This window comes from Aptenodytes forsteri, unplaced genomic scaffold, assembly GCF_000699145.1.
Source record: "Aptenodytes forsteri isolate BGI_AS27 unplaced genomic scaffold, ASM69914v1 Scaffold22, whole genome shotgun sequence".
Classification (NCBI taxonomy): domain Eukaryota; kingdom Metazoa; phylum Chordata; class Aves; order Sphenisciformes; family Spheniscidae; genus Aptenodytes; species Aptenodytes forsteri.
Window position 1 is genome coordinate 368,814 of NW_008795688.1, and position 17,948 is coordinate 386,761.

General features: G+C 37.8%; 1 protein-coding gene across 1 annotated transcript in view; it reads left to right on the forward strand.

Moving 5' to 3' along the window:
* Positions 1-17,948, forward strand: part of MYH10 (myosin heavy chain 10) — a 103,986-nt gene that overhangs the window by 68,934 nt on the left and 17,104 nt on the right. Inside the window, exons 10-23 of the mRNA XM_009282795.1 lie at positions 1,393-1,511; positions 1,955-2,107; positions 2,508-2,681; positions 4,424-4,597; positions 6,379-6,493; positions 10,118-10,311; positions 10,583-10,704; positions 11,036-11,105; positions 11,207-11,367; positions 11,982-12,090; positions 12,173-12,304; positions 13,737-13,943; positions 15,162-15,299; positions 15,860-15,983. Coding sequence (XP_009281070.1) covers positions 1,393-1,511; positions 1,955-2,107; positions 2,508-2,681; positions 4,424-4,597; positions 6,379-6,493; positions 10,118-10,311; positions 10,583-10,704; positions 11,036-11,105; positions 11,207-11,367; positions 11,982-12,090; positions 12,173-12,304; positions 13,737-13,943; positions 15,162-15,299; positions 15,860-15,983 — 1,992 coding nt within the window. The remainder of the gene's footprint in view (positions 1-1,392; positions 1,512-1,954; positions 2,108-2,507; positions 2,682-4,423; positions 4,598-6,378; positions 6,494-10,117; positions 10,312-10,582; positions 10,705-11,035; positions 11,106-11,206; positions 11,368-11,981; positions 12,091-12,172; positions 12,305-13,736; positions 13,944-15,161; positions 15,300-15,859; positions 15,984-17,948) is intronic.

The window sequence follows — 17,948 nt, forward strand, 5'->3', positions numbered from 1 at the left end:
TTACAAACTGGAAAGGTAGGGACAATAAATTCCATGTCACAGGTTCATGAAAGAGGAGCTGAGTGTAGTGTTTGGAGTACTGCGTGGGGGGAAAAAAATCCCTCCTTCCTTAAAAACTGTAATATCCTTTACATAGTATCCATTATGCCACAGTACCAAGCTGATGCTCATGGCTACTTAATATTTTCAAGTTCTTGTTGTTTTTTTTTTTTTAAGGATCCTGACAGCACTTGCTACTTCACACCTAAGGTTATAAGTTTCTGATGTGCATTTTTATACTCAAAGCACAGAAATGCTCCTGTATGTAGCTGAAGTGAAAGGAGTGTTCAATTTGTGATGCTACCCTAATTTCACTGATTAAGTTGTGTGTTGATTCATGTACCCTTCTAATGAATATATGGCCAGACAGAGAATCTCAACATTAAGAGCAAGTAGTAGTGTTTGTAATACCAGCAAAAAAAAAAAAAAAGCAGAGGAAGCTCATATATATTGGTATTAAAAATCTATTTTCCAATGCTGATTTGTAAAAATAGCTCTTTTCATTTTGACAGTAAAACAATGAGCTGTCAGATTACAAAGATAAGGGGTTGAAGTACTTACTGGGTAAGTGTGGAGGGCTTCCTGCTAAAGGGCAACACTTACCCGGACCTAAAAATACCTTTAACGTCACTTTCATTTTTAGAAGTATGGAATCATAAACACCTAACCTACTGGAAAATTTATTTAGAAAAAGGGATTGATGCAGCAAGAATATGTAACGATGGTGTGGGTAATGCGTTATTTTAAATAGTGAACATAACACCAGGAGAGTTCATGCTGTCTAAAGAAAGTGCACTACTGCTTGCGTTGTTGTTCTATATAAAATATTGCAAACCCATGTTTTAAATAATTTAAACAACGTATTTTGATATAGTCTGTAATAGAAGCATTACGCTGGCACACCTGCCTAAATTGAAACAGTTTTTAAGCAACCTTTAGTATGATGGAGTTGATGTGCTCCTCATACTGTGGTTTTTTTTCTGGAGAGGAGAAAATGAATGTTGCCTATTAAAGTAACAAAATGAACGCTTGTATGTGGGCTATGGGCTGTTACATGACTTCCCTGCAATTTCATGAAATCTAGTGGGTTTTGCACTTCCCTAAGGAAATTCAGTGGTGTACTTCTGTAGAGACTTCCATCAGTCTTTGAGATGGAAGCCTGCAGACGCAGGCTGTGTGGTAGGGTAGGTCTGTCCACAGGACAGCAGTGCATCTCCCTGACTGCTGTTCCGAATGGCAGTTCAATTTTTAAGCTGGCATATGACACCCTTTGTCAGTAGCTGATGTCATTCACCGATGCTGCTAGCTGCTGTGGAGGATTTAAATGCTTTCATTTATTACTTTGATCTCCAGTCGCACAGAAACTCTGCCATCTACTGGGAATGAACGTAATGGAGTTCACCCGGGCCATACTGACACCGCGCATCAAAGTTGGCAGAGACTATGTTCAGAAAGCCCAGACCAAAGAACAAGTAAGTTTTGGTGCTTTAAAGGTGAAGTGAAACTGTACCTCATCCTGAATAGCTCTTAATAAAGAAAATTGGAATTAAGTGTATACTGCCACTGACTTTGTTTAAGCTTACTATCTTTATTAAATGTTCTTATGTGGTAAAAATCAATGGTAGAACAGAAGAAACCTTTCCCTTTCCTTGACCTGCTGGTTTCATCCTTTAATGTCATTGTTGTATGCATCAAATGCACAGAGAGCTTTTGTTTTTTTTATGGAACAGTTTAAAAACAAATTTTTCGTAACAGTAATCAAACTGCATACTATTTCTACTGCTTGTTTTCATTCCTCAGTGGTATTAACTCCATTAAACTTCTTCTGTTACTTAGTTATTTGTGATAACATCCATGTCTGTGTTCTTTTGATGACTTCTCCAGGGTAAATAAATTTTTCTGTCTGGATTTTCAGGCAGACTTTGCAGTGGAAGCTTTGGCAAAGGCCACCTATGAACGCCTCTTCCGCTGGCTTGTTCACCGCATTAATAAAGCTTTGGACAGGACCAAACGACAGGGAGCGTCTTTCATTGGAATTCTGGATATTGCTGGATTTGAAATCTTTGAGGTACTTCAAAACACTGCTAATCAGATTTTTCTTTTCCCTGCTAATGTGCGTCCAGGACTAAGTGTAGAGCCACTTAATGCATGCATGTTCCAAGGCTGCAGGAGGGTTTTGTTTTGTAGCATGCAAATGCTTTGACAACCCTAAATTACAGTGCCAAAAAGTCATACCTTAGTCTAAATCGTTCTTTTATATGTGATGGTTTTTCCTACTACACATTATTTAATTATATGTAACAGGGAACATAAGAGATTTGAATAATGCGTTTTCCAATTTTCTTTACAATATATTTGAATGTTGCAGAGTTTTGGGGACTTTCCTTGCAAGGGCAAATTTTTGACTTCCAGATATGTGGTAAATCCTGTCACTGAATTATTCTTGCTTACTAATGTTATTTTTGTAGTTGAACTCCTTTGAGCAACTCTGCATTAACTACACCAATGAGAAGCTTCAACAGTTATTTAACCACACAATGTTTATCCTGGAGCAAGAGGAGTACCAACGAGAGGGTATAGAGTGGAATTTCATTGACTTTGGACTGGATCTGCAGCCTTGCATTGACTTAATTGAAAGACCTGTAAGTTTGTGCATGGATAATGCTCTATGGAGAAGAGGTTCCATTTATGGCTTTGTCTTTTACTGCCTGCAAATTGTAGAACTGTACAGAGATTTCTTGTGGAGCTGTCACAAAAAGTGAATTAACTTGAAGGCTGAAATCCAAAGTCTAAAATACCATGTATTAGTAAAATGATTTATCCTTATGGGATTTTGCCCTGATGTTAGGGTAGAACACTTAAGCTACTATTTTACTGCTTTTTTTCCCTAGTCCTGTCACTTTCATATTAAACAATGCCATTGTTATAGGAGCATTAGAGTGGTGACTCAGTTAGAAAGCTTTTCCAGACTTACGGTAAACTTTTTTTTCATTTGAGATCAATAGCAAAATTTCTGAAACTTCATTTAGGGTAGAGTTCCCCATAAATCTGCCTTGTGAATAGGAAAGCAGTATCTTAAAGGTGGTTTTAATCACTGTGCTTTTTAATGTATTCTTCTGGTTACTCAATATACGGAAGCTGAAGAGGGCTTCAAAGGTCATCATTCCTGAAAGTTATCATTCTTCACACCTTAGAAGTATGCTGTCAAAATTATTTTATGACCTTTTAAATTAAATCTAGGGCATTGCAGTTACTACTCCCTACCTTTCTGTGTGTGTATTCTAGAATACACATAAGCTGCCAATGATGCTATGCATCCTGAAGAGCAGAAAAGCCCATGAGCCACATTGTTGATTTCCCTTTTCCTTCTCTAAAGAAAAACATTTCAGTTATCAAAGGTTTGCATTTTGTGTGTGGAACTCTAGAAAGTTCTGCCTCCTTGGAACGTAAAGTCTCTGCCAAATAGCCTGAGGGGGTAAGTGTGGATGCTTTCAGTATGCAGATGTTAAGGTGAATATCCTAAAATGCATCAAATTACTTGATTATTTTTTTTTTTTAAAAAGCAACTGTCAGTTCCTTCATAATTGTTCTGTAAATGTGATGCCATGTAGTAGGCACATAGGAACATCTCTCTTCAAATCTGTAAACTTCACATTCACTAGAAACTTTTGAAGTATAAATTATTATAAACTCTTTTTTCCATTGCTTTCCTGTGTACATCAGTCTGTCTTCCCTGAGGAAAATGATCCTGTCAAACAATTCTACAGCTGCAAAATACAGACATTGCTTGCTCCCTACTTCACTTTAAGAATAAACAGACCTTCAAATGGAGTGCTTAAATTGTACGGAAAGAGAGGGAGTATATAAAAGTATGCTGGCTGCTCAAGTTAAGCCTGCTGAATCCTTTGGATGCTGCTACTGGATATCAACACAGGGCTTGGCAAGGGGAGGCTCGGTGGCTGCCACGGTAGTATCGAGTGGCTGGGAGGGATAATTGTCTTCAGTTTAGCCCACGTTAAAGCATGACATTAACTACTGTGGAGATGCGGATGAGCTGCTGTGTACATACGTGTCGCAGAAATGTTTGGAAGGTAACTCTGGAGGTCATCTATTCTAGTCTCTGCTCAAAGCAAGGCTCTAGTCAGCACTAGATCAGGTCACTCGTGTCTGGCTTCAATATACGTTGGCATGAATTAGTTTGAACTGGTCATAATGTTGTTCATTGAACTGGACTCCCCCACAGCTTGTTTTAATCAAAATCAAATTTGAATCAGTTTAGACAAGTTCTTATTGTGGCATTCAATGGTGTGTTTTAAATATTAAAATTAAAAATGTGTATATATATATTAAATATTAACACAGATTAAATCCAACTGGATTTCAGGCAAATCCTCCTGGTGTGTTAGCATTACTGGATGAAGAATGCTGGTTCCCTAAAGCTACCGACAAGACGTTTGTGGAAAAATTGGTCCAAGAGCAAGGAACCCACTCCAAGTTCCAAAAGCCAAGACAGCTAAAGGACAAAGCAGATTTCTGCATTATTCACTATGCAGGGAAGGTAAGGGTTAAATACTTGGTTAGAAATGTTGGTTTTGGGAAAACTTTGGGAAAAGTACTACATGGTATAGCTACCAAATTTAGAAATACTTGTACAGGAGGGTGGCCTTGTTTCATTTTCTTGAACATATTCAGGAGTGCTCTTGTTACCAAATAAACAGAACTGAAAAATATAAATTAAGATTAAATTAAATAAATATTTCAGTTTCCTTTAATTTTGTTGTCAGGTCTTACAGGTGAGTTTTTTCAGGACTTGAAAGAAATCTCTTCTAAATTTCTGTTTCCAAGTTGATAGTAGTGCTTGAAGTAGGGCTGTGTCAGTACCCTCTTCACTTTTATCTCCTCAGATCACATAAGATTTTCTGTATATCCCCTTTTATAGGTAAGCTGATATCCTTTTTGTTTTTACTGTTAGTTCAATCTTTATTTTCGCATTGAGGGACGGAGCTCAGCTGCAGTGTGAACAGGTCCATGAAATAACTATGCAGTTCTTGTCAGCATTTTGTGGAACCTTCATGATCACCAGGTCTATTCCATAGGGCCATGCTGTGTAATTAATTTCATAAATAGTTAAAACTTAATCCTAGTACCAGTTTTTGCCCTGATGCTTAGAAGAAACTGTGTGAATGATTAAGAGCCATCCTTTAGTTTTCATTTAAAGTACTAATGGCTTGTTGTTATCTATCTCTGATGTCAGTGGTGCCAAGTAGATAATTGTAGCAAAAATGGAAATAAAGAAATTATACACTTTATTGTATCAATATTTAAAACAGTAACTTAAAAATAATGAAATCATCACTGTTACTGCAGTTAATAGTAGATTAGTTGTGAAACAAAAGGTTACCTTTAGGTAATCAAAATGAAGTAAAACAACTTGGTGCCTGACTACTGGAAAGTAATTGTTCTGAAGAATGCTTTACTTCTGCCAAACTGAGTGGGCATTTCTGGGATACTGGCACTGCATTGCATATCTTCCTCGACAGAAGGCATTTTCCAATTTTCTATCAGAATGTGCATTTCCTTCAAAACTAGAATCGTTTGCAAAATAGCTTTTACTGCAAGAAGTACTGAGATGATGATCTAATTTGGTTTTGGATGCTGGAAGGATTTAAATGTGGCTTTCCTTCCAAAGCCCTTATTTAAAAAAAGAAAACTCTGTTTGAAGCAAAAACATGCTGGCCTACGTAGAGGTCTTGTTGGACTTACGGAATTTTAGGGCTCTCTTTTGGGTTGGGATGAAACCATGCTGGTAGCACTGAGTTTTTAACTGCTGAGCTATAGTTTAATTGCAAACCACAGAATTGGTTCTTTAAGATAAGAGCTTTGTTTGTTTTGTTTCTAGAACAGTGTTTAAGTATAACTGCTATAGTGAAATTTAAAAAAAAATCATGTTGCAACACATCCTTAATTTATTCTCTAGTAATTTAGATAAAGTAATTAGGATCTGTACTGAAGTTGTTTTTACATCTTCACAGTGAACAGTGAAGCCTTATTTTGGCAATAATACTAGGCTGAAAATGTATACCAACTATTAGCAAGCAAAAAGTCAGATTGCTAAATTTTTAAGAAAACTCCCATTTACTCTTTCAAAAGAATAATAACTTTTCATGGTCCTTTGAACTGTTCTAAGGAGGCAAAACAAACTCATAGCAAGCAAACATCAAGAAGAGAATAGGAAGAAAACCTCAGTATAGTATTTTGAAAGCTTTTTTTTTTATGCTGGTAAACTTAAAACTAAAGCTGGTAGTCTACCTGATCATGTGCAACTTGGCTACTCTACAGGTAGACTACAAGGCAGATGAGTGGTTGATGAAGAATATGGACCCCCTGAATGACAATGTGGCTACACTCTTGCACCAGTCTTCTGACAAATTTGTTGCAGAGCTTTGGAAGGATGGTAAGAGATCATGCTCTCAGTACACAAGTTGTTAGTGATTTTACCTTGCTGGATGAGTTGGTTTGGTTTTTTGTGCCTGTTCCCTCCTCACCCTCCACCCCTACGTTGTAAATATCTACAGCATTTTCTCTATTGTTTAGCGCCAAAAGTACAACAAGGAAGCTGGGTTGCACCTATGGTCCCTTGCACATGTACCATTTCTGAGTAGCTGCTTCTCATGTTCATTATTTGAACTGATACAGACTTACTACTTGTTACCCTGTCTCAAATTTCATCTGTAGAATCTTGTCCAAAACTCGTAGTTTGAATTGCTGCAGTTAAGTCCTGAATGTAAACAGCTGTAGTGGTACTTGCTGTTAATAAAATGTTGTCTTATGTAAGCACCAGCACAGTTGTTTCTTGTGCAGTGGTGGGTCATATCCTGGAAATCTGCATCTCCTAAAATAAAATTCATTAACAACCATGCTAGTGCTTAGATATTGCATATGAATATCAAATGCAATATTTTCCTATTTTAACCGTACACTGCCGTTTAGCTAGTCTACCTGCACATCAGCTTAAAGTATTTATCAACATTTTTACCAAAGTACCCTAAGAAGCAGAAATAGCCAAATAAATACTCACAAGGACTTTTCTATTCTAGTTTTTAACATCACAGTATATTAATTAGAGTATATTTACATGCCATAGTATATAAATCTTGTAGTTTCTTATTCCAGGAGGAAATTAATCTTGTGATATAGATGATGCTGTAGGTTAATACTGAGTTTCCCTCTTATTCTCAGGAATACTTACTTGGTTCAGCTACAGAGAGCAGTTTTAATGAATATATAAAGAACTTTTTGGTTGGGGATCTGCTCCTTTCCTTTTGAGTACACACACAGAAGCTAAAGTGTTTTGGTCCACATATGCAAAACCTGCTTCCACAGATAATTGAAATGTGCATGGAATATATTGTGGCCTAATTGCTTTTGTAGCACAGTTAAGTCTGTTTGCAATTGATAAACCTGTTCTGTATACTAACTGAAGTGTCTTGTGTATCTGCTCTTCTGTCTTTGTTTTTGCTGTTTCTCTGCCTTAGAGATTCAGAATATTCAGAGAGCCTGTTTCTATGACAATATTACTGGTCTTCATGATCCACCAGGTGAATGGATATAAAAACAATAGGCCTACTAAAGGCAGGGCTGTTGTATCTACAGGAAAACCATTTTTGCTCGTAGGCTTGCATGAACTTTTCATTTCATGCTAAACTTAGGTATACCTCCACAAGGCAAATGGTCTCTGAGTGCATACCTATTCAGTTGCTGCTGCATACATATAGCATCTATATTTTATGCATTGCATTTAAGCATTGCAGATAAAAAGGTTTGTTGCTTCCTAGTTCCATGTTGAGATGCAGAATTGCTTCTTAAGTGATAATTCTGGTAGCTCCAAGCATTTGAGAGAATGCGTAAGCTTTGTAACACTATCAAGCTTCTTTCTGCAGTCCAACATTGACAAAACTCCAGAACGTTTTAGAATGTGGATGTATTTTTCGGGAGGAGAGCTGAAGAATGTATTTAAGTATCAGAATGAGTGCTGCAGTTGTAGTGGGGGTAGTAAGTGAAATAAACTTCTTCCAGACTTGTTGGAATTGTTCTCTTATTTAAAAACCTCTTAACTTTAATATTTCCCTTTGTAGAAGCTGCACACGTTTTTTGAGGTATTGAGAAATCAACAAATTCACTTATTTGGAATGTCTTTTTGAAGACGCTTTAGATATTTTATCCCACCTCTTCCTCATTGTATTCTTGTATTCCTCTCCCCAAGTTTAGAAGTACGTGTATGTGAAGGTTGTGCCTTTAGACTCTTGATCTTTACTTGGGTTTACCTTCTACTACTCATGATACATCACATACCTGAGGAAGCTAGTGGTGTTTCCTGAAGTAATTACTAGAGGGCTTCAGTTCAGAGGCTTTAGCTGATGGATGATTGTCCAGTCATGGTGTTCAATGACTGCTCTTAACCTATAGGGAAGGCTTACATTTAGCTTTAATAATCCTTGTTGAAATATAAATAACCATATTATAGTTGGACAGAGGGGAGCAAAACAAAAGATGCACAATTAACAGATATATTTACAAAATTTTAAAAAGTATGTGGCCAAACAAAAGCTGAATGGTGTCCAGTCATTAGTGGTGTCTGGTGGGTGCATGTTTCTAATATTTGCAAGCTGTTATGTTCATCCTCTGTAAGACTGATTCCCAGTAATCTCTACCCCATTTCTGGTTTAGAACTGAATTCTTCTTCAAAGTAAATATTTGGGATATGATCTTATGAACAGCTTACCACCTACTTATTCATTCTTCTACTTAATAAGCCGCTTAGATTCTTGTGTTCAAAACTGTGTGGAGGATCTGGGCTCTGCTCTATACTACATGCAAGACTTACAAGTGATGATTCAAACTTGTTGCCCTGTATTTTTCTGCTTCTAATTTTCCTTTTTTTTTTTTATAGACCTTTGAAAACCAATTGAGTACAAGTATGAAATAAAATATTGTCACTTATTTCTCATATACAAAATAATTCTGGTAGCAAAGCATAATTCCCTCTGCTTTAGTTTGACTGAATTTAAAGATAACTTCACAAAATTTAAATTGTAGCCTACATATAGTTGCTTGTTTCTGGCTGGCCAGCTTGGATTTCATGGAGAACCAATATATGTTGTGTATTTGCTCAATACTAAGAAGTGCCAACTATAATTATTAAGGTGTTAAGCCACCTGTCTATTTTTTAGCAAGCTGTTTAAATATTTGTTGACATGCACATGAAATTGCATTCATGTTTTTGGCCTAAAGGTTTTAATGATGGCAGTCAGATTTCTAATTTGTGCTTCTGAAGAAGAAACCATAGAGATCCTTACCCAAAACGTTCAAAAAATGGAAGAAAAATTTCTATTCTGATGTTTTATGGCAGCTTTGAAGTGCTTTGGTGTGCAGTTTTCCTGTTTTGAAACTTGTCTTTTTGGCTAGGGAGGTCTTTGCAGTTGTATATAAAACTTTGACGAATTCTTCAAAATAGCAGACTAGCAGAAGTCTGGCAGATACTTTTTTCCCTCTTGTCACTGAAATAACACTATTTCCAACTCTTATGTAAAAAGTTATGCTTTCAATACACTTTTGAATATGCAATGAAACTCAGATTTAATCTATGTAATTACCATAAGTGACTCTTCATTTTAAGCAAATATGCACAGATGCTAATTCCAAATATTCAACCCAGAAATATTTTGCATTGTAAGAACTCAAATAATTGCCAGTTTCCAGGCAACTTTCTATCTCTTAAAAGTTGACTTAAAATAAAGAAAATGGCTTTCCTGGTCATGTAGAACTGCAAGTAAAGAGCTGGATATTTTAGTCTGTACCTACTAAAGCTACACTATTCTGCTGTATAAGTTTGTGGCTTTTGGTTCCACTGCTTCTGCACAGTGTCCCTAGTACATGCTGACTGCCTTGCCTACTGATGGCATCTTCTGTCATTTGTTCCACAAAGCTTCTGCTGCTGCACTATTGCTCCTCTTTCTGCCTGTCTTTATACCTGACAAATATTAAAGTCCACTTAATTATTTTCTCTTGTCCTTCCCAGTGGATCGTATTGTGGGTCTGGATCAGGTCACTGGAATAACAGAGACAGCTTTTGGCTCTGCGTACAAGACCAAGAAAGGCATGTTTCGTACTGTTGGCCAACTGTACAAAGAATCTCTCACCAAGCTGATGGCAACGCTCCGAAACACTAATCCCAATTTTGTTCGCTGCATCATTCCAAATCATGAAAAGAGGGTATGTACTACAGACCACTCCTCTAATTCTTTCTCTTTATTAAAGTCTTTACATGCATTTTATGTTATGCATGCTGTCTGTGTCTTCCTTTTGAAATCAGAGGCCAGGTTTCACAAAGTTTTCATACTGATCAAATATCTTCTCAGTATTCCCCACACATCCCCTTATTTAGACAGTTGACTTTGTAGAGGGTAGCCTGAAAAACATAAACTACAGTTTTTCGTTAAGCATGACTTTCAGTCTTTTAATCTGTATTGTTTTGTTTGTCCAGGCTGGAAAATTGGATCCACATCTGGTTTTAGACCAGCTTCGTTGCAACGGTGTTTTGGAAGGAATAAGGATTTGTCGACAAGGATTTCCAAACAGGATAGTGTTCCAGGAATTTAGACAGAGGTAATAGCAGGAACAGTCTTTTGAGTTTTTGAGATAAAGTTCCTTGTTAAATAATTGAAGACAGGCCGCACCCCCACTCCCTCCCCCAACCCACCTGGAAGAAAATCCAAACCCGTGTGTGAGGTCTTTAACTGCTTCAAGTTCAAGCCACTTCAATATTACAAGTTTATTCTAAAGACACTAGGGAAGGGGAAACCAATCTAAAATGGACTTCTGGAAAAACTTTCTGGAGGAATTCCTTAGCTGGGCACTTGATGACTATAGCTTTATGGGTTTATAATAATGTAGCTTTATTGTTGAATGTAAAGGTGTTTTTTCATTTGACTTAAAGGTATGAGATCCTTACTCCCAATGCAATTCCAAAAGGTTTTATGGATGGTAAGCAAGCCTGTGAACGTATGGTAAGTGTTTATACCTATATATTGTTAAAACATTGAAAAGTTGAAACAAAAACGTGTCCTATCCTCGATGTAAAAACAAATGTGCTTGCCTGTCCATTTAGATCAGAGCGTTAGAGCTGGACCCCAACTTATACAGAATTGGACAGAGCAAGATCTTTTTCCGAGCTGGTGTCTTGGCACACCTAGAAGAAGAACGAGATCTGAAGATCACAGACATTATCATCTTCTTCCAGGCAGTCTGTAGAGGATACCTGGCTAGGAAGTATGTGTGCTCTTACGGTTTGATTTTTCTTGTGGTCATCTTAAGTCTCTTTGATAGGGAGCTATGCATTAAAACTTCCATTTCAGGAGAGATTTTCTTAAGAAAGCATGTTGCCTGATAAACTGTAGTTATATTCAGGGTAAATAGGTGAATTTTTACCTAATAATAAGAATTTGTACCTTCGTTCCATAGCAATATCTCCTTTCCTTGATCTTCCCTTTGTGACACGTGCAACTCTTTACAGTACAGCTAGTGGCTGCGAAAAAATTTCTTTCTGCTCTACTGGAAACTCTTAGAGATACTCTGGAAAGCTGCTTTTTTGAAATTAAAGGACAATTCAGTGTCTAATCCATCCTCATTTTATTTTAAGAAAAACGTCTGTTAAGAGTAAGAACAAATAGCATTTGTAATCATTGTTTTGAAAATGGTGAATCCAACTCTTGCTCTGCCTCTTTGTATAAGGAATGAGTACTTATAAATCAGTGTAGTCACTGAAACTTAAAAATAAGCCTGTTTACGGTCTGCAAGTGTTCTAGGGTTGGGTAACCTAAAAATTAAAAACACAGATACTCAGCTGTATTTAACATGAAATGTTTTGCTCTTTCTGTCTTCAGGGCCTTTGCAAAGAAACAACAGCAATTGAGTGCACTGAAAATCCTGCAGAGGAATTGTGCTGCATATTTAAAGCTTAGGCACTGGCAGTGGTGGAGAGTCTTCACGAAGGTTTGTTATATTCTGTTACTTTCTTTGACTTTTGTAAATAGGTAGGTGCAGGTTCTTACTTGTTCATTTCAAATCTTTGCAGGTGAAGCCTCTTCTTCAGGTCACTCGTCAAGAAGAAGAACTTCAAGCCAAGGACGAGGAGCTAATGAAGGTGAAAGAAAAACAGACAAAAGTGGAGGCAGAACTTGAGGAAATGGAAAGGAAACATCAACAGGTTTGTGCCCAAGATCAGCTTTTGATCTGCAGAATGTGTATTGTGCTATATCCTGTGTGAGGGAGCCATGTTGGGGAGACGCTTGTGAGCAAAAGCACTGTGAATCAGGAGAGCTAACTCCTTTCACACTCTGCTAAAATCTGGAATAGGAAGATATAGCAGGAGTTATTCCTCCAGGAATGCAGAAACATCATGTTAATGAAACTAAACTTTTTTTTTTGGCCTTTCCTAGCTTACAGGAGAATTTCAGTAGAAGTGTTATTTTCCTTTTCAGATGCGTTTTCAGGGCAGGATACTTCTGTGGTGAACATATGCTGTTTAAGACATGGGGAAGCAGTTATGACAATTATTGGACAAAACTGAAAATGAATTTATGCTGATAAGTAGCATTGATATCAATTTAAAGAACAGTGAAAGAGTGTCAGTAAAGACAGACATGTATTTATCACTCTGGTAATTTTGAGACATGATAGAACTGGGATGGATATCTAGAATGGCAAAGCATCAGTTCCTATTGATGGAAGGGCTAGAAGGCATGGCCTGTGAGGAGCGTCTAAGGATACTGGGTTTGTCTTAGTTTGGAGAAAAGGAGACTGAGGGGAGACCTCATCACCCTCTACAGCTTCCTGAGGGGGGGGACGTGGAGAGGGAGGTGCTGATTTCTTCTCCCTGGGATCCCGTGACAGGACACATGGGAGTGGTTCAAAGCTGCATTAGGGGAGATCCAGACTAGATATTAGGAAACCTTTCTTTACCAAGAGGGTGGCCAAACACTGGAACAGGCTTCCTGGAGAGGTGGTCAATGCTCCATGCTTGTCAGTGTTTAAAAGGCATTTGGACAAATACCCCATGCTTGTCGGTGTTTAAAAGGCATTTGGACAATGCCCTTAATAATATGCTTTAACTTTTGGTCAGCCCTGAAGTGGTCAGGCAGTTGGACTGGATTATTGTTGTAGGTCCCTCCCAATTGGGACTATTCTATTCTATCATCAGGTTTACACAGCAAGAAGTAATGTGTTCCAGTTCTGTTCCAGTGACTCCAAGTGCCAGCTTCAGCCCGGCTACCCCTGCCACTGCTCTGCCACTATGCAGGGATGAGTGCGAGGAACAGTCCAGGAAACAGGCACTTCCCTCATCTTCTTGCTGCTGGTAGAACAGGGCACATAGGGTAGGCGCAGTGAGATCTGTTCCTTAAACTGGGTGTAGAAGTGAGTGAAAATTGCTGTAGCCCTATTATGAAAGCTGGTGTCTTCTGGACTACTGATAAAGCCCTCTGCTAAAAGTCTTTGGTTTTGGATATTTACCAGGGAGTGAAAAGTTGGAGCAGAACTTGGCCTTTAAGTAACTTTGTAGTTGTCATACATATAGTCTCCCATGAGAGACTTTGAAATGTCATTTTTACTGCTTTACTACCTTTTGTGTATATTTGCAGCTTCTAGAAGAGAAGAACATTCTTGCAGAGCAGCTACAGGCTGAGACGGAGCTCTTTGCAGAAGCTGAGGAGATGAGGGCTCGCTTGGCTGCCAAAAAACAAGAGTTGGAAGAAATTCTCCATGATTTGGAGTCCAGGGTTGAGGAGGAAGAGGAAAGAAACCAAATATTGCAGAATGAGAAAAAGAAAATGCAGGCCCATATTCAGGTATGCCTCTTGGTAACTGGAAATGGAAAAGCATGCAAACAGGACAGTTAAGGATGGGAAAGCTCCCTCAGCATCCCTATGGCACGGAGGAATTTAGCTCCTTAGCACCATGTGTGGAATAAAATCGAATTGAATTTTTTTCTCTTCTCTTCCTGTGTTCAGCTTCTTGTGGTCTCCAGGCATATGAGGGTGAGGAAAGAAAAAGAAAAGTCAAAATGCCCTGTTGGTAGCTATAGCGTACGCAGATAGAGTATTAAAGGTAGCAAGCACTTTTGAGGGGGGAGGAACTGGGAATGACTGCATGAGGCTTACCTGCTTTCTTACAGAAACAAAGACTGATGGGATGATGTCATTTATGAGAGAAATGTTCCTTTTTGACTGAAATCCAGTGGATATCATGAAGAATATTCTTTCTTTGACTTTTACGATACTAAGACAACTTCATTTCCTCCAAGTTACTTGGGATTTTTTTTGTGAAAATCGGATGATTTAGATGCTTCCTTTTTGAATGCATGAAGACCTTGAAAAAAGGGAGTACCTGAGAACTTAATCTATCTTTCAAAATATTCAAGGCACTTGAAGGGGAAATAAACTCCACATCTCAGAGCCCTTGATGCCTTTTAATAAGTGTGCATTAATGTGTGGCTGAGAACCTTATTAAAAACTGTGAATGAATAGAAGCGCAATACATAATTACTTTTCTAGTCATATCTAGCTATTTGTGGCAGTATCTGAACCATTTCAGCTGTAATATTGAGATCTAGATTCATACTGAAATCAGATCTGTTTCCTGTGGCGTCTCTTCCCAGACGCTTGCGCTTTTACACCAGATGCCCTATTCAGATGCAGTATGCCAGGAAGTATTTGACATAAAGCCTGATTTGGTTGTCATTAAGTAGATTTTTTTAATTTTATGTTCAGAATTAAGAAGGTGAAAGACTCTGGTGAAGTGAGTGTATGTTACCTAAACAGCATTTTTCAGCCAAAGCTGAAATAGAGTATAAAAAATTCCACGTGTGTCACATGGCCCTTAATTTCATTACCAGATCGTTGATATAAATGAATCTAGCAAAAAGCGAATGCGTTCTTAGTGTTAGTTAGGGCAGGTGGCTTTTCAAAAGAATGCTTTTTTTCACCAATATTAAAAAAACAAAACAAAACAAAAACCCCACATGGGTAACCTGGAAAATGCACAGATGCAATTGCCTTTCTTCCCAGGACCTGGAGGAACAGCTTGATGAGGAGGAGGGAGCCCGACAGAAGTTGCAGCTTGAAAAAGTGACAGCTGAAGCTAAGATCAAGAAGATGGAGGAAGAGATCCTACTGTTGGAGGACCAAAATTCCAAATTTTTGAAGGTGAGACCAGTATGTGCGGTGGAGATTCTGCACATAAGTAATAGTAGTACCAAGTGATAGCTCTCAAAACATTTGAGACTGCTGTTATGCTGTTACATTATCTATAGAGTTTGCGCCTGAGGACTTGTGGGGTTTGAACAGGTTGAAGCTGAGACACTTAGAGCTTCTTTTAAACTGACCTTTAAAAGGGAGGTATTTGCCATGCATTCTTTCCAATTTCATGAGTCTTCCAAATCTAAGAGCTGGAAGCAGTGTTGATCACAGCTACTGTTGTTCTTTGCGAACAGATTTCCAAAAGTGTACAGCAAGTGCTGTCCTAAAACCAGGCCTCCTGTGTGTTAAATTCCAAGTCTGACTTTCTTGGAAAACAAATGTTCATGTTTCTGTACTATTGCAATTGATCCTTAATATTGACAGGTCAGTCACTTGAAATAAAATCTGTATTATATGTGCTGTATGAGACCTCTGTATGGATTTTGTATATTCAGTTATTTGTGCTGCTTAGTGACTCTTCAAACTGTATTTTAGAAGTTACTCTTTCTTCCCTTTTTCCTAACTAGGAAAAGAAGCTGATGGAGGATCGAATTGCTGAATGTACTTCTCAGCTGGCTGAAGAAGAAGAAAAGGCCAAAAACTTGGCCAAGCTCAAGAACAAGCAGGAAATGATGATCACCGATTTGGAAGGTTTGTTCTTACTACATTTGCGTATTAACAGCTTGGACGTCACGCTAGAACGGAATGGATCACTTATTACAATGTATGCAGTATCTGGTCCAGTCTGCTAAGTGTAACCTTATATGTAGATACTTTAAAAGCTGTTATTTTTATCTAAATCTTGAAAGAAATTTGTGTTGCTTGCAAGACTTGTTGCATTTGGCTGCTCAGTCTTTCTCATGTTTTACTTGTTTTTCATTTTTGAGAATCCATTTCATTTATAGACACATTCAGAAATTCATGTTGTTGCATGCATCCCTTAGTAACAAGGTAAAACATCTGTCTCCTGGGAAGTTGCGACACTTTTCTATAATAACACATTTGAACAACGTATTTCTAGAAGAATGTTAGTAGGCATTCATTAGGCTTCTAATATTTTTTTGAATAAGCAAATCTGAATTGTTTTGCTTTTCTTAATGCTTTGTTTATCTAAAATGGTTCAATTTCTTTGGCCATTTATTTCTGATTGTTTTGCCTGTGTTGTCACAGGCTAAACTAGCCCTATATGTAACCTTTCTTGATTTTATGTTTTTTTTTTTTAATGACTTAGGGCTGTAATTAGCTATTGTGCAACATTAATAAACTGCCAAGTTAAAGTTGCAAAATATAAGGCAAAGTTGCTCTCTGTGCCCTAATTTGGAAATAGTTTTTTCACTTACTGTATTATTCCTGTCTTGCTGCATATCTTAAAACTGATGTGCTTATGGAAGAATACCAAAGTTTAATCTTATCTGTATAGGAAGGTATTAAACTAACAGGGATAGTAGGTAATTGATGTACCTTTTCTTTAAAAATCATATTCAGAGACTTTAAGATGGGCATGAGTAAGCTTTACTCACTGGAAAATAATGCTTGAATAGTTGTGGACTATCAATCAGGACTAGTGTTTCTGAAGATACTTGACAGATGTATTTGGTTATGGTACTGTTCCAAGACCAATGACCTTAGAAATGGAAATTAAAGCTTAAATATAAGGATTTCTTGGCTGGTAAAGCACAGTAAAATGATATTTACTATTTGAGATGATTCAAGAAGCCATTAAGGTCTCTCTGCTAGGGTCTTGGCACTGCTAGGTATTGAAATTTGGGGGGGGGGGGGGGAAAAATTTTTGTTTAGGGGGGGGGGGGGGAAACTAATTCAGTTTACGATGAGCTTTCTCAGTTACAAAATTGGGTCTTATGATACTGTTCTAACTGTCACTCACCAGAAATATAATGTAAAAACAGAGGGAAAAGTGCTATTTTCTTTGAATGAGGAACTGTTTAGAGAAAAACAGTGTTACTTTAGATTGTCTGGAAAATCCCAAATAGCCCTGGGTGGCTCTAAGAGATGATTCTTGAACATGGCTTCCTTTCTGTGTAGAAGATGGTGTCCCGATCCAGTAGCAGGCTTAGGAAGGGTGTGAGAGAAATCTCTTCACTGAGGACCCACAAAGTATTGAGCAAGTCTAATAACTTACATTTATGTTAATCCATATAGAATTGTGCTAATGCTATGCTAAGCAAAACCCTCTTGTGTCTTAAATATATTACATACCTGGTCATTAGCTAACTGTAAACAATGCAGCCAGTAACTATCTTAATCAGACAACAGGCAGATCACCTAAATATATTTTATTGCTATGGCACTGATAACTGGATGGTTTTCACAAAGAGATACCTTAGGGCAGGTATCTTGGCTACACAAATAAATCACTGGAAGCTACCAGGGTTGCAAAGTCTTGCTAAACATCAGTGGGATGTGAGTTAGTGGGCACAGATACTTGCAAAAGTGGTTTATCCAAGTTTTCTTTAAGCGATACTATTTTCCAGTAGACCTTTTGGAGTCTAGCCTAGCCCTTCCAAAACTATGCAAGCTATCATTTTTTCCAGTCCGTAGTTGTTCTTCATTTTTGAATCCTGATGTCTGTGATCACCTGGCCTAGCAGCTCAAACT